Below are 26575 nucleotides of genomic sequence, written 5' to 3'. Positions count from 1 at the left end.
CTAGTATTAGCTCAGTACAGCCAATAAGTATCGATATCAATATTGTCAGTGATCGATACCGATCCTAATACCATGAACTACATCCATGACAGTAAAAGCCAATGATCACAGAATGGGGAATAATTACAAATACAGAAGAAACTATGTTTTGGAGTGCAAGAAAAGGCCAACCTAAAATTGTTCTGAAGAAAGTAAAGGAATTAAGAGTACTGATCTTATTGTACAAAAAAAATATAAAACAGGGAAGGTGTTTCGTCCATTATCTGTTTTTTTGGTTGTGCTTGGTATACATTATCATAATAGATTCTGGGTCTAGAACAGATTTTGAAACCCAATTCTTTTTCATGTTAAAATCCATTTTAGACCAAGATTCTATTCCAAGAATGCAAACCAAACACAGCCTTAGAGTTCTGAACATTTACCATGTGGCAGCTTAGCTGGCACTGAAACCATTTACCTCCAACCCCAAGTGCCAAATTTGTCTTAATCCCATAATTTTGTAATGTATTAGGTTTTAGTTAAATCAAGCTTTTCAACTTGTTAATATAATGTTTAGAAAATTAGTTGAAAAGTCAATTCCAAACAATAAATGCAAAGAGAAAGGTCAAATAGATGATCCAAATTAGACCAACCTTCTCTGTGTCTCAAATAGACCAGCCAAAAGGACCATCAAAATAAAAATTCCCAGAAATAAAATAAAATAAATAAATAGTACTTTTGACATTAATTAGCTAAGGCCCATTTCTGTACCTCATCTGTGGCCCATTGGGCAAGTCCAACTATCCATATACCAGCCCATTTAACTGGACAGGTATCAAGTACAGAACTAGCACATCCCAGGTTCCCCTTGGTAGTCACCACCAAGCATTTTTCTAAAAACAGGTCAGATCTGGCTTTATCATCAACTCCCAAGTCCCACCCCTATTGTTCAATGTCCAAAAAAACCTTGTCCATTCCAATCAAAGGATCAGAATCTCTTTGCTCCAGTGAGACACGCAGGGTCATCAAAATGGGGCGGTCCAAACAGTACGGTCGGCCACATAAGCACAAGCTTGAGAGACTGTTAAAAACACTTCTAGGATTCACTTGCTGGAGAAGTTTATCAAATGAAATAGTGAAGCAAAGAATGGGAGAAGAGATCAATTAGTCAACAGTTTGAATGTTTCCTGTTTGAACAGACCTCCCCCACTGACAGCAATAACCTTATTTTCAAAAATGAAACCCTAACCGAGTTATCGACCCCAAAAAAACAGTGACCTTAACAGTTTTTTTCTGAAAAACAGGGTAGAATAGAAGGTGAAAGCTAGTTATCCTCGAAAGTCAGTGCTGCCTTCCGGCCCCAACCTGGGATCAAGTGCCAACAGTAGCAGGATCATATCTGCACAGCTTCACCTTGCACTAGTAATCCTCCCCCACCCCCACCCCCCAAAAAAAAAAAAACCCCAATTAGAAAAATCTCTAATACAACAAATCAAGTCTTACATGTAATATTAAATTTATACTCATGCATTAGGTAGTTAGATTAAAATTGGAAGCTAAAACAGCATAACATCAAACATTAACAACAAAATTTAAGGTTCTTCCTATCATGTACACATTAAACTGAAAAAACATATACATATGATAAATAACTAAAGCACTTACAGACCTCAAATCGTTCTACAAGGACAGAGAAAGGTGAAAGAACAAAAGGGTGGTCGCATAGGAATCTTAAGCTAGACCTCATGTATCCAATTTTCCAAATGGCTGTCATACAATCTAGGTACTGGGAGCATTTAAAACCTATTTTTCAGATAAATAAATAAATAGCTTACACGATTGCCCAAAACTTCTTTCTGCAAATTAGCACATGTTCCATTTTCTTTTGTTTATCCTCTAGCAGATGTGATTCGACATCCCAAAGAAATTTTGCTGCAAGGTCTTTGATTCTTGAGACAACAGATTCATCATCTCGGATAATAACAAATCCCTGCACAATTAAAGATTGCTTAAGAAATCTGAGTCATTTGCAGTTCACTAAACCTCAAAATACTGCAAAATGATATCAAATGCCAAAATCTTGTGAACCTATCATTCCCCACAAGGTTGCATGAAGGTTACACAATCGTCTGTGGTGAACATCATTTGTACTTCCCAACCTCACATTCCAATGTCTATTGGAGTTATATAATGGCAACAGTTTCCTCCACCGACCATGGAGAGAAGCCTGCCTCCATGGTGCCACTTTCTGCCATATAGCAGTTCCTTTGGTGCTCAAATTTTGTGGACATTTTGTCCATGTCATCATCTATCAATCTGTCAAGGTTGGGCCCAATCCGATTTCATGGTGGAAATACAAAGCTTTGAGAATTGTTAAATTCAACTTTGCAACTTTGAATTAATTTCAAACAGAATTCAAGGTTAGAAATCTTAAAATGGAAAGCCATACATGGAGATGGACCCGAAACTTTGATATATGACTAAATCAAGGGTGGGTGGGTGAGGGGGGGGGGGGGGGCTTCCCGTCCACAGGTTGGTTTGACTATAAGAATCTTCCAGGCTCAAAAGGGTGGGGTTGTGAAGGTAAGCCTTTCTCTACAGGTCTATGAGAAATCAAGTTACTTATTAGGTGAAAGTTGTAGTCAACAACCCATGGATAAAATTGGTGTGTGGTGTGTGGATTCTTTTTTTTTTTTTTTTTTGGGGGGGGGGAGTTGCAGTTGCTCTGACATGTGGAAGAGTGGAGTCGTAATTCTAACTCTTACATATCTAGGAAATGGTCTAAAAAGGCCACATGTCAAATTCTGCCTCAAATTCAATCATTTTCTTTCCAATCTACTCCAGCGTATGTCCATGCAACCTCGTGGTAGTTCTGGATTTTTCCATGCTTTGTTTTTCCACTTGGCCATCTTAGGCTGAATCTTGACAAGTCAGCAAGGGACCTTGGGAATCTACCGGTCGACAAAATTTCTGGCCCCCAATGGCAGGTCTAAGCACTGACCATTTTTGCACAATCACCACCTACCAAAACCGTTCCTTATTATAATAGCTATGTTATGTTTAGTTTATTTTTCATTTATGCACATTCTTGTATGCAGTCAGACACACAACCCTAATATAAGAGTGGAATTGACACACAACCCTAATGTAAGAGCAGAATTGTAAGGTTCAAACAGTGGCCAAAACACTAATGTGACATGGGTTTACTAATGACATCCCCAAATATGATATACATAGGCATTGATGCAGAGATGACCAGCAACGTTTGCAAATGCAAACTGCAAGATTTATATACACATGGCAACCCTAAAAATGTCTATTGGTCCAAATGTTTCAGCAATCCTATATTAGCTTTCTTAGTGATGCGGAAATCTAAATTCAAGCATCTATAAGTTCTTGAAATTCATACAAATCTGTAGCCTTTATACCTGAAACTTCTTACTATTAGCTCTAAGATCTGCCCAAATTGGGTGTGTGTGTCTGTGTGTGTATGTGTTATGTATGAGAGGCACCCGTGTACCTCCTAGTTTTTTACTAAGCTTTTATCAAGGACTCTTTCAGTCTTCCTTCTATCTTCTCACTTTGCTATTGACCCAAATGTATTCCAATGGATTAGTGATTTATTCCTCGTTGTAACAATGAAGTGTGCGATGAACTATATCTATTCAGATAACTAAGAGAGGTATTCTACTTGGGCAATTACTTATTATAGTTGTTTGAGCTGATTGCTCTTTTGCCATATCTCTTGCAAATGATTCTCTTCCCACCACCCCCCCCCCCACCCTCACCCCCAACTGATAATGCAAAAACTTTCCAGGGCTAAGTATGGTATGTTAAGGCTGTCGTTTTTTCTCTTCACCGCCTCAAGGACAACATCAGAAAACAATTTTACCTGAGGACGAAGAACACGGTCCATCTCCAGCATTATATCTTCTAGTAAGCAACCTCCCTTGTTACCTTCATAGTGAGAGAGCAGATGGTTGGCATGTATCAAGTCATAAGTACGTGGATATGTCGAGAAGGGCACACACCTAAGCACATAATAAATAACAATGCTGTCAATATAAAAGGTTTTGAGTAATATATTAAAGAAATATAGTGGAGATGGCAAAAACATTACCAGTCATGAAAAGCACCTATCAAGCCTCGGTTGTATATAGCAGATAAGGTATTGTTCATACTTGCAGGAACTATATTCATCACCCAAACAGGAAATGTACTCAAAGCCACAGCAAATCCACCACAGTAAGCATTCATGTCCATGACATTTCTAATATCCGTCTTATTAATATTCATCAGCCTCCAGTAATGTTGAACTTGATTTTGCCAGAAATCTGTATCTAAGATGAATTCTTCTCGACTGATGCCTGTAAGGAAATTCATCAAATACGTCACATCCAAAAAGTATATCTCACACAGTGAAAAATGAAGACACCTATATATACAGCACAAAAAATCCCTTTGGAAATGACTAGTCAACAAGAGGCAAACCGACTGGCCCATCCCAAGTCCTACAGGTAAAATATTCTAAGAAAGTTGGATGACTAGAAGGAGCTCAAACAAGGCACATTTGAACCAAGACTTCAATGAACAAGAAAGACAATGCCATGAATAATGAAAAAAGACTGTCAATTGGGTGTAGATTCTTGCTCTTCTCTCAGATTATCTTATTCTCTTTGAAGGAAACTAGCTGTAGCATCGTTTGATGTCATTAGTTGGTTTTGTAAATCAGAGTGGCCTGGGGATATTTTCACAATACATAGAAGTGCCAACTATGACTTCAAGGTAAAATATCTAATTCCATTGGATGGCCAGGATTGCCTGAGTCTGATATTCGTGCAAAACTGGAGAGCTAGAAATAAAAGTATCGACTATAACTTCAAGGTTAAATATCTAATTCCATTAAATGGCTAGGATTGCCTGAGTTAAGCTGATATTCATGCAAAAATGGAGAGCTAGAAATACCTTGTGCGAAAGTTCTAACCATTTAAAGGGGCTGTAGCCCAATGCAAGTCACAACTTCGCAGGGTCCTGGGAGAGGTGATTGGAGACAGTCCTAACCTTTGCCAATATTTTGCACACAGTGGCCACACTCAAGACTTGAACCCACATTTCCCAGCTGGCAGCCTAAGCTTTTTAACATCGCACCAAGTGATGGCCCCTCACAAGTTCTATCTGACCAATATTTTGGTCCGTCCCTAACTTTCAAATTGCTTTCCTCTTGCTATCAGTTGGACTTCCTCAACATGATGGTTTTCCATCAGATGAAGCATGTAATAATTTGTTGGCTGAAACAGGTTCCTCAAGTAACATTATAGGAAGTCAGATGCAATGCTTTAGATCACACACAGCAGAACAATAGCAGAATTTCCTTTAATAAGATACACAGTTGGGAGTGAGCTTCAGTGAATGACTTACATGACTGGCATATTGAGGCATTCCAAGAACCTACTAGTCTTGCGCAGATTGGCATACATGACATCCGAACTTCAGATGATGGACACAAGAAAACTTCATTGTTTCTTTGTTAGTTTGAGAGTTATTGTTGCCTTACTTTTGATAGATAACCGTAATTTCACTGAGAAGAATGAAGAACTATAAAAAGGGAGAAGATCAGAAGACAGCCTCTGAATCTAGGTTACGGTATGGACAACAAGCACAATCGCACAATCACCGACTTAGTGAGATCATAGCCACAAAAGACAACATCCTTGAAGTGTTTGATATAGAAATACTAGCATAATCAACTGAATAAGTAATACATAAACAAGTAAAATTTCACATATTGTTAAAGTGTTCATTCTCTCATTCTCTTATTTCAACTCATATTTTTTCTTAATCAATAACCTTTTGAATAAGTGAAAGCCACCTAACTTGAATGTTGATGTAAAAAAATGAAAAAGAATTATTCAAAGCAAGGCAAGGACAAACTCCATGTGTAACTGCTTATGGTAAGAATACAAAAAACATTTACCCACTCGAAGAAGAGGGAAGGTAAAAATATAAGCCATAAGTACAAAAAAGAAACCTTCTGATTTCCTTTTTAGATACTCTTATGACCAAGTTGCTCATGCTTCATAGAGAAGAATTGATGTAGGATATTGAGGAAACAAGACAAATCGATAAGATCAAACAGATAATGGACAAACCTATATTGTTCAGACTCTCTGTATAAACTAAAAGATGCAGTGGTCTAGGTGGGAGTGTCTTAATATCTGCTTCCCCACTGGTAAGCGTTACACAGTTTCTCAGTGGTATGTTCCATGATGGCTTAGAATCATCATCACATAAATTCAATAGCTTCTGCTCAGCATTGTGCTGTAGGCATGAACGGTCTTCCAGTTTAATCCAGATTGCTGTCTGCACCTGATGAGCAATGAGTTTCCAGCACATTGCCGAAGTCAGATTTACCAACTTGTCCCATATCAGTGGATAATCTTTATCTTTTCTATAAGCAGGTGGAGCAGAATACACAAAAAATCCTTTAGGTCGCAAAAGACGATCCACTTCTTTGAGCAACACACCATCTGCAAAACAAAACAACGACAATAAGAAAACCTACACTATTGCACCACAACAACACTTTCTGTAAATGTATCAAAACGAACAATTTCTAGTCCAATATATTCTGCACATATAGGATGCAGATTGAGAGAGTAGATTTGTATAGAAGTCTCTTCCCTCTCCTCACACTTACAAGCCGGTGCAAAAGAACACTTGAGTTTTTTTGTGACAAGTAGGCCACATTCTCTCCTACTCATGTGCCAAATTTGAGCCCAACCAGTCTCAGAGAGTGTCAAAATTAAGAAAAAAGGAAAAAAATTAAATAATTAACACAAATCTGGACCAATGACAATACAAGGATATTGTGCAATACTAAAAGGGCCATATGATTGTATTAGGGGCTCCAAATTTGACACCTGACCAATACATGATGTCCTCTTTCATTTCAACTATGGGTTCTAGAGTTGCACCTCCACCAAACTTGAATTCATTCCACTAATAATTATAATCATGTGACTGAATCTTATAAGCCTTAATCATATTCCTTTTCTGTTACCATGGACAGATTTTTTCCTCATCAGTCTATTAGGTTAGCTTAACGTGGAATGTGCAAAAATGCCACCCCCTCCCCCACCCCCCCACCCCCAAAAAAAAAAATGGAAATATGAGACATTCGGCAAGAAAATGAAATTTTTTAGAGAGGTAGAATAATGCAGAATATAAAAAATAATAAATTCAAGCAGTAAACAAAATCATAGAACTAAGAACAGTGAGAGAGAGAGAGATGATTATGATGAGGGAGTAACAAATGTTCAAGGGAGTTGTGATGCTCTCATAGTGAAATTGCATCACATGGGTGCCACAGCTAGGCTAATAATGTTAGGATACAATTCCAGAAAAAAGTGGAGAGTAGACTTTTAACTTATAAGTCAAGATATTTTTCACTTTGGTCTGTTGGTGGAAGGACTACCGTTATCAAGAGTACAGTCTTTAGCATTCCCATCAGTAAACTGCCACGCTGTGTTGACAGAAGATTGAAAAAGAACAGAGAAATCCCCATGAAACTTCTAGTGGGGAGCTGGGGAAAAAAAAGAAACTTCACCTTGGCAAGATGGAAATTATTTTTCCATAAAAAAAGCTAGGACGATTCTGCTTCTAGGATTCAAGAGTGACTAGATAAAGCTGTAACAGCCAAAGGGCAGGGATTTAGTTATTTTGCCATAAAAAAGCTAGGACGACTCCACTTCTAGAATTCAAGAGGTGATTAGATAAAGTTGTATCAGCCAAAGTGATGCGGATCCGGATTCCAATGACTGAAATCGGATCGCTTAGGGCCCCAAGAATGACTAAAAATCTCAAATTTAATGGTTGAAGGGTATTCTTGTAATTTCAAAAACAAGCAGGGCCTTAGAAATAATTATATGACAGCTGGGTAGTTCTAAAACCAAAAAACTTTTAATATAAGGGCTTATTCTGAATTTTTAAAGAAAGGGGAGTATAACCTGAAATAAAGTCCAGCCAGGGGTCTTTATGTAATTTTAAAAACTGATCTTCTTCTCCACGATAAACTGAAACCAGTACTACGGCTCCGTTTGGTATCGTTCTAAAAAAACGTTTTTGGAGTTTTTTAGTTCTATTGGAACGAAAAAACGGAATCTTCTATTTGGTGCACTTATGGTCTGTCTCTGTTTTTTTGGAACAAAAACTGAAAAAACGAGATTTGACGGAACTCCATTTTTGAGTTCCGTCCTCCCAATTCCATTCCATTTTACAAAAAAAATAAAAAAATATCGTACCCGATAAAAATCTGAAATTTTGAAACACCATTTTTTCGTTTAAAAACTGCATTTTGACACAGAAACTGAAATTTTCGTTTTTGACACGAAACGGCGTTTCTGGAATAGAAACGATACCAAACGGGCTCTAAGAGAGGAGAGCAGGCGGTAGAACAAGAAGGATATGGACAGAAAATCTCGACCTCAGGTTTCAGGGAATGGATCGCAGCAGCAAGAAGAGTGTAGATCCAAGTTCGACAAGTCTCAAAAACTCCCAATCAGACCTGTAGTGAAACCTGCAACTGAATCTGGCGGAAGCTAGGGTTCAGTCTGTTTGTTGTTCTGATTTCTCACCACATGAGAAACGTGAAGACCAGAAACTCCAAGGGGTAAGTGGCCTAGGTATATGCTACCTTTGACCCAAATCCTAGAGTCAATCGATTGGAGACAAAGCTGCAGTGATGCCTCCTTTCAGGTATGGTAATGTCGCCCAAAACAGGGTAAGGGAAGAAAAAACCAGAAATTTAAAAAAAGGAGGAGAAATAAAGGGGAAGTAAAAGAATGGAAGAGAAGAGATGGGAAAATTTTAGAGCAGCAAGAAGGGGAAATCGGCAGCCATGTTCTCATACCAAAACTCTTAATCAAATTTCTATTCTTCAAATCTAAAACTCAAAACTAAACTTCTCCATCGTTTACATATCCAATATAAATGAAAAATCAAACAATTAATGGCAACTACTGAAAAGGAAACTATTCTAAAATTATAAGCTAGCTAAATTCAAAGGAAATTGTTTCTAAAACAAAAGAAAATCAAATCAAAAGATTTTTTTTTTCTAAGTCCATCGTGTAACTGCATCAGCTCTCCCGGTTTTAAAAGAACTCGACTCCGTCGAGTTAGGTAGTGCTCCCAAGATACCCTTGTAAATTGTTCGCTGATGAGGTGGCACGTATCTCGAAGTAGAAGATGGGAACATAACACCAAGAGGAGGGAGAGTAGGCTGACGTGTCACTGGAGTAGGAGTCAGTCGACGACGTGGCATGTCTGATAATGCATGAGGCCTCATTAAGTACATACGACCTCCTTGCTTCACCTTGATGGTGTTCCGTGCACCATCGTAGAGAATGTCTGCATGTCGCTGCCAAGGTTGCCCTAGAAGAATGTCACAGTGCGCCAATGGGATGACCAAACACGTTACATGGTACTGTAATGGCCCAAATTGTAAGTGTACTCAAACAATTGCAGTGGCCTCTTCTCGAGTTGTGGGTCCAAAACCTCGCACATGAATCTTCTTGGAAAGCTGCGTCTGTGGAAGGTTGTGTGCTTGAACAAATTCAGCAGATATAAAATTTGCTTCTGCCCCTGGATCAACAACTGCATGAATATCAGTAGAGTCAGAGCTGTGCAGGAGAGTACCCTTCTGTCTGAAGAGAGGAGCCTTATCAATCTATTTGAAAAGGATGAAAGGTTAGCTGAATGAGCTTCTATATCCTCATCTTCATCATCGACAATATCATCGTCCTCGAGGAGATAAGGATATAAATGAGATTCATCTTCCCTCCTCTGTCGGCTGCTTCTCTGCTATGTTCACAGAACGAGTCCTGTTGGGACACTTGTTAGAATAGTGACCCTTCTCGCCACAACTATGGCATATGATATTCTTCACCCCAACACTATCCTTGTTGAACTCTGACCTTTTCTCTTCAACTCTGCGAGCTTCAGGCTTCTTTTCCTCTATACGTGGTGGAGGTCTATAAACTGAAAAAGTCTTGAGCATACCCTTCCAATAAATGGACTTCTCTTCAGCTATCTTAGCATGAGCCGCTCAATAGACCAGAAATCAGTGTTAGCCAACTCAAGTCGAATCTCAGTACTTAACCCACTGACATATCGCATCACCCGTTGCTGGTCTGTTTCCTGAAGTCGACACCTTGAAGACAACTTGTGGAACTCAAGGGTGTAGGAATCCACATCCTTGTTACCTTGTTGCAAGTTAAGCAATTTATGGAACATTACCTTTTCATAATTAAGAGGAACAAATTTTTCAATCAGGATCTGTTTCATGACCTCCCAATTGGTAACGGGTCCAAGTCTTCTGACAAACCTTGCATGCAGTACATCATCCCACCATGAACATGCATACCCCATAAACTTGGTGAGGATGAGTTCACACTTCTTCACGTCTGGAAGAAACATATGCAAAAATCCTCTCAGCTTTGGTAAGCCAGTCAAGAAATTCCTCAGTACCCTTTTCACCACTGAACTCTGGAACCTCAACTTTGATGCCATAATCTCTGTCAGAAAATTAAAGGATAACATCTTGGGGTATAACTAGATCACGTTGCACTTGATGAGGTGTACCTTCAATCCGTAAGGCATTAAACTGAGGAGATGGTGTAGATGGTCCTTCATCGACTCGTGTTTCAGACTTTTGCATAAAGGTAAGAATCTTAGCGAGGGCACCTTGAGTGCTGTCCATGAACTTGTCATATTTGGCCTCATTCTTCTCAATCCTAGCATTAGTTTTCTGTTGGTTTTCAAGTACCTCACGATACAATTTGTTCAACTCAGCATTGGTAACGTTACCTGTCATAGTTAGAGAAGTGCGGGAAATTTGCTCTGGTATCACTTGATGCGGATCCAGATTCCAAGGACTGAAATCGGATTGCTTAGGGTCCCAAGAATGACTAAAAGTCTCAAATTTAATGGTTGAAGGGTATTCTTGTAATTTCAGAAACAAGCAGAGCCTTAGAAATAATTATATGACAACTAGGTAGTTCTAGAACTAAAAAACTTTTAATATAAGGGCTTATTCTGAATTTTTAAAGAAAGGGGAGTATAACCTGAAATAAAGTCCAGCCAGGGGTCTTTATGTAATTTTAAAAACTGATCTTCTTCTCCATGATAAACTGAAACCAGTACTAAGAGAGGAGAGCAGGCGGTAGAACAAGAAGGATTTGGACAGCAAATCTCGACCTCAGGTTTCAGGGAATGGATCTCAACAGCAAGAGGAGTGTAAGTCCAAGTTCGACAAGTCTCAAAAACTCCCAATCAGACCTATAGTGAAACCTACAACTGAATCTGGCAGAAGCTAGGGTTCAGTCTGTTTGTTGTTCTGATTTCTCACCACATAAGAAACGTGAAGATTAGAAACTCCAAGGGGTAAGTCGCCTAGGTATATGCTACCTTTGACCCAAATCCTAGAGTCAATCGATTGGAGACAAAGCTGCAGTGATGCCTCCTTTCAGGTATGGTAATGTCGCCCAGAACAGGGTAAGGGAAGAAAAAACCAGAAATTTAAAAAAAGAAGGAGAAGAAATAAAGGGGAAGCAAAAGAATGGAAGAGAAGAGATGGGAAATTTTCAGAGGAAGAAGGGGAAATCAGCAGCCATGGTTCTCATACCAAAACTCTTAAACAAATTTCTATTCTTCAAATCAAAAACTGAAAACTAAACTTCTCCATTGTTTACATATCCAATATAAAGGAAAAATCAAACAATTAATGGCAACTATTGAAAAAGAAACTATTCTAAAATTATAAGCTAGCTAAATTCAAAGAAAATTGTTTCTAAAACAAAAGAAAATCAAATCGAAAGATTTTTTTTTTTTTCTAAGTCCATCATGCAACTGCATCACAAAGGGCATGGAAGTAGGCACTGAGGACACGATTCTTTCAAGAGGCAATACGACATGGGAGCATCCTTGAGAAGAATTGCTGTGGTTTCAGGATTTGTCACAGACCATTAGTTTAGATCAGTTTTTGGAGGTTGGAAGCACAAGATTAAAGTACACTGGGCTATTTCTGTTAGTTCCCCTTGGAGACGTATCTTACAAGGTCAAAACTGATCTTTTCAATGTGTTTTTAGTGCCCCTTAAAAGATTGCTGAGTTAATTTTCCAACAAGACCAAGATCTTGCAATGGCGACCAGTATACAGAATGTTATGATCAAAAAGGTCCAGCACTCATAGGAGTCACTAAATTATTGGAAATTTTAATTACACGAGTTTTATTTAGATTCCATCCCTAAATTAGTACCTATTTGTTTACAAAAAGGTCCAGCACTCATAGGAGTCACTAAATTGTAATCAGTGTGTTAAAAGTGTATCCTGTGGTACTGTCAACTGCACCATGGGATAATGAGGTAGTGTTGATTCGTAAGTTAGTTTCACTTTTACTGTTATTAGACTTAGGTTGCTAGACCATGATTTAGGTACCTTCAACAACTCTTATCACATAGGTGCTTGTTTACAAGGTTAGTATATTCTCACAAGCCATATTAGGAATTCCTTTTAGAGTAAAAAAATTGAATTTCTTGCAAGAATTATGGATCATTAATTACCTATACAAAGCCTTGTAACCAGCATATTGTAAATGCAATGGCTTGGTTTTTATTATGGTTAAGGGAATGGTTCTCTTCCAAAGTGGTCTAATAGTCAATCCCTAGCTTTGCAATGGTGAACAAGCTTGTTCTCTCTTTCTCTTTTGTTTTCAATTTGCTACAACTATGTTTATACTTTTAGTTGGCCCACTATAGAGACTGGCCATTGTATCAACTAGATGTGAAGACTGTATTTTTCCATGGTGATTTGGAAGAGGAAGTGTTTATGCAAATTCTACCAGGCTTCAAGTTTCCCTTAGCTAAAGGGATGTGAGTTATTAAGAAAGCTCTGTATGGCCTCAACCAGTCCCCACAGGCTTGGTTTGAGAATTTAACATTGGCTATTCTAAAGAATGGATATACCCAGAGTCAAGCTGACCATACTTTGTTTACCCAGCAAGATAATGGCACCATCAAAGCTCTAATTGTCTATGTGGATGACATTGTGGTAAATGAAATTGACAAGGAGATAAAATGATTGAAGTCTTCCTTAGCTCAATAATTCGAGATCAAGGGCGTTGGTCCCTTGAAATACTTCTTGGGAATTGAAGTGTCAAAGCAAGTGATATTCACTAGGCCGAGAGCGCCCCCTCGAGTAAAGGCTTCCACAGCCGATTGACCATAATAAGGATCCCAAATTGCATGAGCAATAGGTCTCACATGTAAAGGGTCACGTACCCATGACTCAAATTTTCCTTGCCAAGCTACATGAAAAAGATTTCCGAAAGTCCATAAGAAAATTATTGCTGTCACAAAAGGGAATAAATATATGTCAAAGGAAGTTTGTGCTGGATTTTTTGAAAGAAACATGAATCTTGTGTCATAAACAAACTATCCTATGAGAAAAATCACAAGTTAGGAGAAGATTGTGGACGGTCCCTTATTGTTGCAAGGAAGTAAGAAAGATTAGTGGGGAAGCTCTCTTTAACTCGCCCAAATATCACCTCAACAATTGGGTGGTGAGTCCATTTATGCATGCTCCCAAGAGTGGGCATTTGGATGTCGTGTATCGCATTCTCAGATAAGTCTACCCCAGGCAAAGGGCTATTGTACACTAGATACAACCATTTGAGGATTGAAGGCCACATTGATGCTGATTGGGCAAGATCCGTCTAACAGAATGTCTATGTCAGGATATTGCACATTTGTGGGTGGTAAACTGGTTACAAGGAGAAGCAAAAAACAGCCTATTGTAGCTAGATTAAGTCCAGAGGCAGAATTTAGAGCCATTTGTTGAAAAGGCTGGTCCAAGAGTTGGTATTTGATATTGAGGAGCCTCTAAGGCTCTATTGTGATAATAAAGCTGCTATAAGTATATCCCACAATCCTGTGCAACATGACTAAACCAAGCACATTGAGGTGGATTGACATTTCATAAAGGAGAAATTGATTCTGGCTACATCTGCATTCCATTTATGAAAACAGGTGACCAATTGGCTGCTATCTTCATCATAGGCTCATCTCTCGCCAATTCAATGCAAGCTAGGAATGTATGACATTTATTCTCCCGCTTGAGGAGAGTGTTAGAGTTTATGTAATAAGAGTACTTTGGGTTATCTTGTATTGTGTTTCGTCCCTTTTACCTCCCTAGGCTACCTTATGTTAGCATAAGTTATGGAGGGCCGGTAGGGATAAGGAAGAATCCCTGAGATGGGTCTCAGAGTTGCTGGGGAGAGGGAGAAATCGCACTAAGAAAAGGGAGGGGAGAGAACCGCTCACACATGCTCGCATGCTTCACAAATACTCAATTCATATTTTCTTCAATCTAACTTGTCTATTGGTTACAACCAATTTAAAGGAAAATAAAAGACACAAAATAACTCAACTAAAATAAGAAACTACCCTAAACAAGGAAGCAAATTGCAAATCAACTCTCTAAATCCTACGTGTACCTAACTTGCTAAAATAAAGTGAATAAAATAAAATCATATACAATCTTCTTAAATAAAGTAAATTTCTAAAATCCTACTAGACCCAAAACCAACATGGATCCGGTTCATCTCTTGCTAGATACCCAGATAGGTATGGATCGCTCCATGGGTGCGTATCTACGTCAATAAGGGGTATACACGTAATTCCCATAATATAAACAAGTGAATGAATATAGGGAAGAGAAATCAATTCTTCCCCAAGTTATTACTGCACAACCTTCTCAGTCTCCTCTTCTCTCATCTTCTATTACTCTCTTCCACTACCGTAAATTTCAACTAGGGCCTAGACGTCAAGGTGACACCAACAAGGTGCCCAAGAGACCAAGGCACCCTCCAACAAATGGCGTTGGGATTCCTAGGCAACACCTTAACAACTATGGTCTATGGACTGAAAGTGGAGAAGTTAGAATTGGCAATAAGTAGATACCTCAAACTCTCAAAGTGATTCAATCATAAACAAAGAATGAGAAATTGACAAAGATATTAACACATACAATGATGAAGTGGTTAGGTGTTTCTAAAGTGCTGTTATGATCAATGCATCCCAATAAAATTGAAAGGAAATTTTTATAGGACAACTATAAAACTAAAATTGACTTCTGGAGCTGAATGTTGGGAGGTTAAAAAACAACATATAAATAAAGTTATTGTAGCTAAGATCAGGATGCTGAGATGGATGAATGATAAAATTAGAAAAAATAAAATAAGAAATGAACACATTAGAGGTAATTTAAAAGTAGCTCCAATACATGATAATTGAGATGAGTCGTTTCAAGTGGCATGGCGTGGCATGGCGTGGCGTGGTCACATACAACGAAGATCTTCAAATGCACCGTTAAGGAGGATTTCTGATTCACATTAGGGCTGCTAAAAGAGCAACAGGAAGGCATTAAAATGACTTTAGGAGAAGTGAGAAAAAACAGCATGGATTGGGTTTGACAACAAAAGACGAATGACATAACAGGCTCCACGTAGCCAACCTCATTTGTTGGGTAAGGCTTCGTTGAGTTAGGTTGAGTCAAGTTGAATTAATTTGAATTGTTTCTTCAGAGGTAAAAGGATTTGAATTTATGGTCGGATTGGGTAGAGACCTTATAATTGAAACCCTGAAGAAGCACATTGTGAGGATAATAAATTGGTTCATTATGTGGCATAGGACTGGGGAGTCTACTTACACCTTTTCCTCTGTACATGCCAACTTCACCACCTGACCAATCCATACAAATATACAATGCACCTCAGTGTGTCAGTTTACTACCAAGCCATTGTAAGGCAGTCACACTCATTATATTCTGCAATAACAGGGCATATGCATGGATGAAATGGGTGGGCTTCAGTTCCAATGGCCATATGATAGAAGGTAATAACTAATAATACAGAAGTTATCATTCAAGATATGGATTGGAGTCTCATATGAAGAACCAAACCTATAGCCCAAACTAAAATGTTGAGCCTCCATACAGAATTTTATACTTACCGATTTTTATTTAGCGATACTGTTGCATTTTTTTACCGTCACTAAAAAATGGTGGTGGTTCAATAATCAATACAAAAAAAAGAAAAAAAAAAAAAGGGTGAAATAATTAATGTTATCATTTGATACAATGAATTAGTCCAACATGATATTCCAGCATGTTCACCACCACATTGATCTTGATCTAAAAAGATAGTAAAATTAGAATGACAAGTGCATCATGTAACTTTTTTTAACTGAGAATTACAGGATTATCACAAGCAGGTCTTTTCCACAATCACATATAGGAATTAAAAAAAATTTACCATTTTCATGCCAATCAACACGACACCGTGAACAATGGACCATGTCAAATGAATTAGTTGGAAGTGGTAACTGCTTTGTGGCTAATGCAGAAATCATTGCACCAATTCCTCGCTCTAAGGCAAACTGAATCTGATTCTCATGCCCATCTTTCGGAGCAAAGGACATTGTTTGAATGTCCAGTGGAAGTAGATAAGCTGAGAAACTGGCAACCCCACAACCAACATCAAGAACTTGAGCCACCCCAGCTGAACGGAGATCACCTGTCTCATTAGTTGTCATATTTCCTAACCTGCACTAGCATCGCAGAAAAAATTGAACTCAACTAAAACAACTTGGAGATATTTCTACGACCACATGTAGCCAACAATATACAAAATGATGGCATGATCTAAGCAATTGGGCTTAAAATCCCAAGAGTAGCAATTTAATCAACTGCCTCACATAAGGAAAACTAATAGTTGCACCATAGCATGTCATCATATATGTGGAAGTCAACAATGCATTTTGCATGCTACAAATAACATGACACCAGATCCAGTAGTTTGAACACTCAGAGAAGTAGCAGTGCCACATTTTCAAACTATTGTAAATGCAATGCATGCCAACAAGCTTCATTAAATGACAATGTAGCAGATCCAACCCAAAGACGAGTCACAAACTAAATTGTGGAGAATGTTGTATAATTAAGGTAGAAGCTCCACCACCCCCCCCCCCTCTTGCGGATCTCTGGTCTTCTCTCCCTCCCATCCCTCCTGGTCACCGAGGCAGGGAAGACAAATGCATTTGGCTCCCCTCTTCCAATGGGTTGTTCTCTTCTGCCTTTGCTTGGTCCTTTGTGAGATCCTCTAGCCCTGTTGTTCCTTAACGAAATCTCATTTGGTTCAAGGGTCATATTCTCAGCCACAGCTTCACTGTCTAGAGATATCTCTCCAACTGCCTCCCGACTCAATCCTTCCTCATCCACTGCCACATCCCTGTTAATCCCTCCTACTGTCTTTGCCCCTTGGCTTAGAGGATATCTCCCACCTTTTCTTCTCCTGCCCCCTCTCCTCCTTGGTTTGGAAAACTATCATGTCTCGGTGCTGGCCCTCCAGAAGACCTATTCTCCCTTTTGATAGGGAATGGATTTGGACCGATATGACATTTGTGGGCTCCTCCATTTGTGATACCATTGGTAAACCTACCTTCTCTGCAACCATTAAGCACCTTTGGATGGAGCGTAACATCCATAGATGGTCATCCAACTCCTGTTCTCTAGACAGGATTTGGATAGCCATCTTCCTTGATGTCACCTCTAAAATCCAATCCCTCCACACCCTCCGCACCTGCCCTGTCCCAAATTCCCTTAGAAGCAGGCACATCATTGCCTCTTAGAACTTTCCGACTATCTCCACTCCCAACACTTGAAGCCCCCCTTCTCCTCCCGCTGCCTCCCCTCTTCCCTGGTTGCTGCCCCTGGTTGTTGATTCCCCCTTCGTCTTCTCTAGCTGCTGGTGCTTTAGTTTTTTTATGCTTTATTGTTTTGCTCCCCCTGGGGTTGGCTTATCCTTGTTGGCTTAAGCCTCCCCTCCACCCCGCCCCCAATTTTTTCCCCTTGTATTTTCTTTTCTGCTTTGGGTATAAATTTATTTATTTATCCCAAAAAGAAAAAGGTAGAAACACCACTAAATGTTCATCATTTTCAGCAACTTCAAATATACATTTTAATACAAAGATCCCCCCCCCCCCCAACCTTTATTGGTAAGAGTAAAATTTTAGGAGTAAAATGGAGCATGCTGCAAATACATATGATAGAAACCTGTCCCACCTAGGGTTCATTCATCTATAACACTTAAAAATAGCCATCAATACTTTCTTGCGTTTTTTATTTAAGAAAATATATCTCCTATCTTGAATCCAAAGATACAGAAAGAATACTTGCATGTTGTAGCTTAATAGTTTAATAAAGCATGTTATCCTTATTATAAACATAATAATGGTTGCCCTATATTTACATATGAAGTTATAGTATTCTATGTACCAGTACATAAAAATATATTAAGCATATATTCCAAATTTTCTATAAAAAAAATTTGGGTGAATAAAGAACTCATTATCAAAAGGAGGAGGAAAGACGAGGAGTCCCTATAAGAGGGAAAGAGGAAGGGAAATTATAGGATAACAATACAAAGCAAAGCAAAACCCAACCATCAGGGGGGGGGGGGGCAGAGCGCTGCATTAAAGAGATGGGCAAACCCAAAGGATCTAGAGCTAGAGGACCATCTTCTGAGGTTACGCTCCATCCAAACACGATTGATGGCAACACCAAATACTAGCTCACCAACAACATCACAAATTGACTTTCCGGCATAAGCCATATCCACCACAATCCATTCTCTCGTTAAAGGGAGAATTCTTCTTCTTTTTGGCCAACCATTGCCGAAGAGACCTTTCCAAACTGCAGAGGGGAAGGTGCAAACATAATGGATGAGGAATGGCTGTGTTGAGGTCCCGCCAAACAAAGAAGCTATGACGAGGGATAATAACCCTTGAACCAAACTATCTAGTGCCATGGAAACAAGGAGCCACAAGTCTCTGATGAAGTCCCAAGCTGAATTAGAGCTGAAATGGCTGATAGAAGAAGCTAAATATACAATCAAATCTCCCCTACCACGAGGCCTTTGGCAATGGAAGGCAATGCATTCCAAACGGCAGATAAAAAGGGGGAGGATCTCAATCATCGTGCTGAATGATGACTGCAGTTTTCTATAATATTACTTCTTCTAGGAAGCAAGTTATACTCAACCACCTCCAAGATTAATTTTATCCCATCCCTAAAATTACTATGGTCCTATCCATGATATATAGCTCTCAACTATTACAATGAGAGCTACATATTAAGATCAGAGTCCAAAAGTAATGCCACCCCAAGTCCATAGACGAATACATGCTTGATTCCTCTTAATTCTTATACAAATAAACTCCCCCAAGAGAAAGAGAGAGAGAGAGAGAGAGAGAGAGAGAAGAGGACAGAGCAAGCCCTTTATTCCACCAACAAATTGCTCTAAGTGTTGTAACCCGGCAGTCACTGAGAGGGGGGGTGAATCAGTGAGTCCAATTCCGATCCCCCAAAACCTGTCTGATGTCTGGCCAAGAAAAACTTGATATACCTGTCCCTGTTTGCACACAGTCGTATACACACTTAGCCTCTCATAAGCACTTCCAAATGTGCACACCCATTCCACATTCCACGCACTTCAATATAAAATGCAAACAACAAGCACCCACAACACAGGGTTTTTTCGAGGTTCGGCAATTTGCCTACATCCCCGGAGTAGTGCCTGTAAAGACTTCATACCTACTCAATGCACTACTTTTGACTGCACCCACAGTCGGGAGCACCCACACCCAATTTTCTCAAGCCGAAGCTGAGATGGCACTTGCAGTGCCGGTACAATGTGTAGCACCCACTACACGGGAGCACCCACTCCCGGTGCTTAGCACCCACTAAGCACAACAAATAATACAGTAAATTTGGGCTTATATCAATGCCCTACAATCAAGCTCTGCCTAGCATATACATCCACAACTAGCTAGCATGCTTACAGTTCATCCACAACTAACTTAGCATGTATACATTCATCCACAACTAACCCTAACATACATACATGCATATAATGTAAATCAAAGGTTACAGAATCTCACAATCGATTGCTTGGGATGACTGAAAACTTGTACTAACAAGTTTGGTGCTCACACCTTCTCTCCTTGGCTTCTTGCTCTCCAAAGCAAACACATCCTTGCTTTCTTCTCTTCCTCCTTGGCTTTGAGTTAATGCATCATTAACACACCTCAACGACCTCTTTTACCTCCTTTAATGGCCTAAGAACATTTATCATCAAGTATTCATGTTCATTCAAAGACCAACAAAGAGGGGGAAGCTTCTCTTGCCAAAACCGTAGCCTTCCTTCACTCAAAACTCATTTTTCTTGTTTCCATAATGTAGGGCTTGAAAAAACGAAGTAGCAACTTGGTTCACCCAAATCTGAGTTAAAATGAGGGAGATATGACCATTTGAAGTTGGAGCAATGAGAAATGGAATCTTCGTAGGGGTGGCGTAGGGTACACCGGCGGTGCGTGCAACAGAGGTGCAGATCTGGCCGTAAATCTCATCAAAAGGTATCTCTTAATCTGAGCCGTCCGATTAAACCAACGGACAATAGATCTAAACCATAGGTTTTGAATCTCTATGACGTATGCGCTGACAATGTCAGACGCATTGTCGATCACCGATTGGTTGGTGTAGCGAGTTTTACGGTACGCTATTGGCTAACTTTAATAAAGCTCCATCGATCTTGACCGTTAGATCGGAACCGATCTGATATGATTGGCTCAGATCAAGATATGGAGAATCTCTTTATAGATTCTATGCACATGCGCTACACACAATCAAGACTCAATATGGTGAGGCGCCACACCATCATATCTAATACACTCCACCAATGGCAAGCCTCGGGTAAGCATCTTCAATGCAAGCTCTTGCACAAACCGTCAGATCTGAATCTGACCGACGTGGCTCAATCTGAGCCGTGTATTAAGGATCCCTCTGATTCTCTTATATACACATAAGCCCCTGCCTTCATATTTCCAGTGCTAAACACCCCTTATCAACTAAGACATTCAAAATCTCAAAATTACATAAAAGCCCTTCAAATTTCAAAAATAAATTCCGAAAAATCCACCCAACACCGAGAGCATACTTATGAATTTTCGGTTTGGATTTTCAAACCGGCTTTACGGAAACACTTATAACTTTTTCATACGATATCCGATCGAGATGAAAAGAAGTGCGTAGGAACCGTAATTGGACGTTCTACGACTTTCCAGAAGACTCAATGATCTGAATCAACCATGTAAAAAGACCAAAATACCCCTAGACCTTTCCAATGACGCATCTTTCTCATACGGAATTGGAACGCGATGAAATCAGAACCGTTGAAAAGATTGGATTTTGTCGTATTGTTACATGGAGAACACTTCCTTTAAAAAATTCATCTTCAATGTCGAAACTGCCCTCGACTGCCGCAAATGTCGTAACTTCTTCATACGGTATCGGAATGCAACAAAATCAGATGCACTGGACTAGATAAATTACAATCTATATTTTTCATGAAAAAACAATCTTCCAAAAATGTCATTTTCACTGCCGAAAATTCCCCCGAGCGTAAATAAGCCAATTTTGCCAGTTTTGACCCAGAAACTGGCACCACATACTAAGGATGTATCAAACCATTCCATGCATACCAAACGTCTTTGTTATCTCATCGGTGACACTGGACACTACCATGTCGTCATTTCCATCCATGTCACCCAAACTGGCCACATCATCACTGCCATGTGACCGGGTTGCCAACAAAGACAACCATAAAACAACACTAAGGTGCAACGCACAGTCGCACACCATCAGGCATCAAGGATGCACAGGGAAAACAGTAAAGGGTTTAAAAGGGCATGACCCATGAAAGGCCTTTGTCAATTATGAAAGGACGACAAACATGGAATTAAATAGAGTTGCATGGTGCAACAGGACCATGTAGCTGACCCCGAGAAGGGAGCAGGCTACCCCATGTAACCAATATGAACCCACCCCGGGATCGGACTCTCCACCATGCAATCCGTAATCCTTCCTACAGTATCAAACATCCGATATCCTTCCTCCACAATCATTCGGTTCCCCATTAAATAAACTCTGCGTTATCTACCTACCTCTACCATTAAGAAATCCAGTTCATCCCCTTTCACTTTGACTATAATCACTCAAATATAACAACTCCCCAATCTCATTTTTTTAATCAAGAAAATCTCTAAACACCAAAAGGAAAGAGGAATGCTATGAGTATTTTAACCATAATCTCCTTCTTCATACCCTTGCGGTCTTACCGCATTTTAATTAGAAAAAGGAAAAGGAGAGGGTTTCTAATGCTGAAATTAACAACTAAACAATGGAATTTACAAACACCCCATGGAGAATTGCCTAAGGATCTTCCACAGACAGAAACTGCAATGGCCCAACTCCAAGACATCTACCTTAGATTGGATCCTTAATTCTTCCACTAATCCATCATTTGCTTTCTGCAAGACTAGGTTCCACACCTTAAAGTGACCATCCCAGAATATGCGTGACAATATTGAAACCACTGATTTGTTCCAAAAGTAAATAGCTCATCTTCAACTCTTGTTATTCTTCAAAACCCATACTTTTTTCATTAATTTTTAATTCACAAACCTCCCATACTACCGATTAAATCTTCAGAAACCTGTTCCTGTTCTATTATGTCATTCTGTTCCAAAAATTCATCATTCCACTCTCCTATTTCTTCTCAATTACCCTTCTTCTATTGCATGCTTCTGACCTGACGTCAAGTCTAGGACCAGCTGCAAGCTCTCAAGTCTCAACTATCTGTGTTCTTTGTTCCCACCAAAGATAAAGTCAACCTCTACAGCCTACATCAATCAATCAAACCTTATTATCACCCATGCCACCAATTGTTCCACTAAACTTCACCCAGAGACTGCAAGAACCTTCTAGAACTATTTGCTTAATTTTACTATGTGCATGGTGAATATCTAATTTGCAGGAAGTATTAAGGCAGATAGAATGTAAAATTAAGTAGCTTGCATACAAAATACTGAAATCCTGTAATTCCCAGTTATTACAAGGCAACATGTGCTTATAAAGTCTTCTTAACCCAAACATTAGCCAGTTCACCAGTTCCGGAAACTGGAGCCAAAGCAATGTAACTGTAAGAGTTGTCCAACTATTGCCTGGCACTCTAGCAGCATTATTTTTATACTATTACGCATGAACATATCTGCCACAGCCCACAGGTAGCTACATTATGTATCATTGATTTTCACTTGGATCATTTTACTCCATGTCTTTGATTATTTTACTCTTCATGTCTTTCTAAATAAAAATTATTGACACCAGGAGAAGTATTATACTTCCTCTAATGGAGAACTTGGACAAACTCCAAGTTTAATTAAAAAAATTAACATAGAAATTCAAAGTTCAAACCCCAAAGCAAAGTTCAAAAGCACCTGATAAGTTCATAATGTTGAAAAATCTTTAGAAAGTCAAGTCAACAGTTATTTCAAGTTAGATAAGGACCTATTCTGCAGTGCCTGCCTGCTACATAGAGGCTACATAGAAGTATAATCAAACAAGTAGTACTAATGCCAATACAAGAAATATGTGAGGGTCAACAAGGAAGAATTACGGGCCAGGCCAACAACCAACATCAGCTTCTTGGGATGGTAGGATTTTTTTTAATCCAACCATTATAGTGGACTGGTCAAGGCCAGCAGCATCGACAGAGCCAGTGCCAGTTGTGCAAAGGCAGCAGATCGGGATCGAAGAGCAGTTGTTTAGCAGAGGTATAAGAAATATCTTGGAAGGTTAGTGATAGGTACCTTTGGATATACTCTGAAGCCCCATGCTTGAAATGTGTGCCACCACCAGGGAACCACCACAATTTATCCTTCCCATGCACCCAGTTTTGTCCTCCTTTGACTTCAGCCAGATGTGTATGGTTCACATTACTGCGCCACACATAGTCCCTACTAGTTGGCCATCTTATTGGGATTTTATAATCTTCTGGTGGGGGAACCAAGCAAAACAATCGCCTTTCAAATGGAGGGCAGTGCCTGCCAAGTTCTTCTCTTCTATGAATATCTAGAGTTGGGAGCAATTCTTTTACATAAGAAGGATCATGACAGGGGATGTACTCATTGTATGTTAAGGGGCATATGTTCATCCCGGTTTTAGGTATTAAAAGAGGTGCTCTCCTAAAAGTAAGAACAACTTTGTTTGTAAACTTTAAATGACCTGCAAGTATGAAAGATAGATTTGTAAGATTTAACAGCACCCAAAAGTTCTAAACATTCAGCAGTATAAAAGCACCCACTAGAAACTGTTGTAGACCAGAGACCAGCTTTGATGTATTAAAAACTGACAAAGCATATACTAAATAGTTGAGGTGACCCCTTCACAATCTATGGACAAGCTTACAGAGTACTAGATTGAAATATTTTAGCTTAAGAACAGGAAAATATGCTTGAAACCAATTTGGATTTCGGTTTTTGGATTCAATTTTAGCATTTAGCTAAGGAGTTACACATTGCAGATTGAGATAGTTCAGACGTGGAACATTGAAAAACAAATGCATAGGTACAAAACCAGTGATAAGCACAAATTCAAGGTGGGAAATTGAATTACAAAGATTAATGTAGAGGTAAGTTCAGACAAGAACCAACTCTACGGTAGGATCACTACATTGATGTCCAGCAATAGAAATACTTCTTCGAGCAGACTTCAACAGAAAATTAAAACTGAAAATAGAGAAGGAAATAAGAAGTAGGGAATAAGGGATAGGGGACTATCTCAATCCTGGGCCTCTCACCATCACTGCAACTCACAGCTCTCGAAGCTAGAAATTATAGCCATTCTTTTTCTCTCAAACTTCAATCGTTGGTTGTGTATCAGCCTCTTCTCTTTATTTATAACAACTGATTACAACCTAATAACTTTCTAGAAACATTCCAATGTAAATCCAATCTAACTAAATAAAGAGCATAGTTGTCACAGCGTCATGGTGACCCAAGGCGGCGGAGGGGTGTCTAATTGATTTAGAGCCCAAGTCGTCCATGTGTTATTTTTTATTTTCCCTATTTTCTAACATTATTTAGTATGCTACAATAGATACCCTATAACATCAAAAATCAACAATAAGCAACATCAAGTCATAAAAAATCAATATGACTTATACATCAAATCATAATAAATCACCATAAAGTGTACATCAAGTCATCAAAAATCAACATCAAGCCACATCAACTCATCAATTCATAAAAAAATAAGAATGGCAACCAATATAGTGATAAAATAGTGTAAATCAGAATTCTGAGTCCAGTAAACAGTTAAACAATTCGATGGTTAGCTTCACTAGGATCACAATCAGCAACCAATAGAGTGATAACCAACAATTTAACAGAATCAAGAGCATACAGTACTAAATTGTAACCCTCGGTTGATCTTCAAGGTTTTTGATGGAGTAGATGTAGTATTTTGCTAGAAAGAAGTGGAAAGGTGAATTTTCTATGAAAATTTGGTCCAGAATCTGCAGAGATTTTACATGACATCAGATATATGCATACGTTGGATACTACGTTGCCTATCTACTCTATTGGAACGATTTAGTGAATTTTCTAGCCAAAAGTAGTGCCTATCTACTCTGTCTCAGATAGGTTGTAAGCCATATTTTTAACATATTTTCAATTCATGAGCTTTCTGTGGATTTATTTGTTCCTTGGCAAACATAGACCTTGAACAGAATTCAAGGTCTTGTGCTCCATCTTTACCATTTTAATTACTTAATTGTAATGGAGTTGGTAGCACCCAAATTTTCTTTCTACAAAACAGGTCATTGATCGATTTCCAACAAAAACTTTTCGCCATGCGGAAGGTTCAATAAACATTAATGCTACAATTGAAACTAACTCGAGAAATCAAAAGTTCGATGCCCTCCAGCAGACCCAGATCAACTAGTAAGCTGGAAATACTGTACCAGAATATCACATTGCAATAAGAGTGCACTTTCTAAATTAAAAATTCCTTCATTAAGACAAATTTGTTTGAATTCCACCTAAAAGATAATAACGAAATTTGTTCCCCATTCTTTATATTGTTCAAGATCGAATTCCCTTTCCAGTTTCCATCAATTTGCAGATTCCACATTAAGCAAATCAAAAACGAACATTGAATATAACGAAAGAGTAAGGGTTTAGCAAAAAAAAAAAGAGTAAGGAAGTGTCTGCTGGAGAGAGTACCAGGGGAGGTGAGGGAGGAGGAAGAGGTTGCTTGAAGGACGTAGGCAGCGCTGTTGTTACCAAAGAGGGTTCCCGTGTAGAAAGAACCAACCATGACAAGAAGGGTTAGGAAGATCAACTGCACCGTCTTCGAATCGAATGCCGCGGAGATCCAATTAACACCCATTGCTCTCTTCTCTTCTCTTCTTTTTTCGTTTATATCAAAATAGAAGAAATTCTCCAACTCCTATTTCTTCTCTTTAGCACGGACTTCTCTCACAAGTCTCATCTTCATCTTTTCTACTGAAAGTAGAACCGTTGTAGCATTCAAGATTCAGTCTCTGTTAGCGTAAGAGTTGCAGATAGGAAAAGTATCAATGTTT

General features: G+C 39.0%; 1 protein-coding gene across 1 annotated transcript; it reads right to left on the bottom strand.

The window, feature by feature from the left end:
• Positions 1-1485: 1485 nt before the first annotated feature.
• On the bottom strand, positions 1486-26575 carry LOC122091993 (probable methyltransferase PMT7). The gene is made up of 7 exons (XM_042662270.1): positions 26214-26575; positions 23799-24213; positions 16346-16635; positions 6129-6506; positions 4100-4346; positions 3872-4010; positions 1486-1969 (listed from the first exon to the last, which is right to left on the bottom strand). Exons 1-7 carry the CDS (start codon positions 26377-26379, stop codon positions 1811-1813), a joined length of 1794 nt encoding a protein of 597 aa, XP_042518204.1. The 5' UTR covers positions 26380-26575; the 3' UTR covers positions 1486-1810.

Source organism: Macadamia integrifolia, chromosome 10, assembly GCF_013358625.1.
Source record: "Macadamia integrifolia cultivar HAES 741 chromosome 10, SCU_Mint_v3, whole genome shotgun sequence".
NCBI classification, from domain to species: domain Eukaryota; kingdom Viridiplantae; phylum Streptophyta; class Magnoliopsida; order Proteales; family Proteaceae; genus Macadamia; species Macadamia integrifolia.
The sequence above is the reverse complement of the archived record's forward strand: the minus strand, read 5'-3'. Positions and strand labels throughout refer to the sequence as shown.

What these genes read in the sequence shown, in the direction of transcription:
- LOC122091993 (XM_042662270.1), bottom strand. Translation starts at nt 26,379, where the DNA reads ATGGGTGTTAATTGGATCTCCGCGGCATTCGATTCGAAGACGGTGCAG. An exon ending in TGTTGATTGGCATGAAAATG is followed by an intron (nt 6,507 to 16,345) that starts GTAAATTTTTTT and finishes TTTGTTTTGCAG; the next exon opens with ATGGTGTGTTGCTCAAAGAA. An exon ending in ACCGTGTTCTTCGTCCTCAG is followed by an intron (nt 1,970 to 3,871) that starts GTAAAATTGTTT and finishes TTAATTGTGCAG; the next exon opens with GGATTTGTTATTATCCGAGA.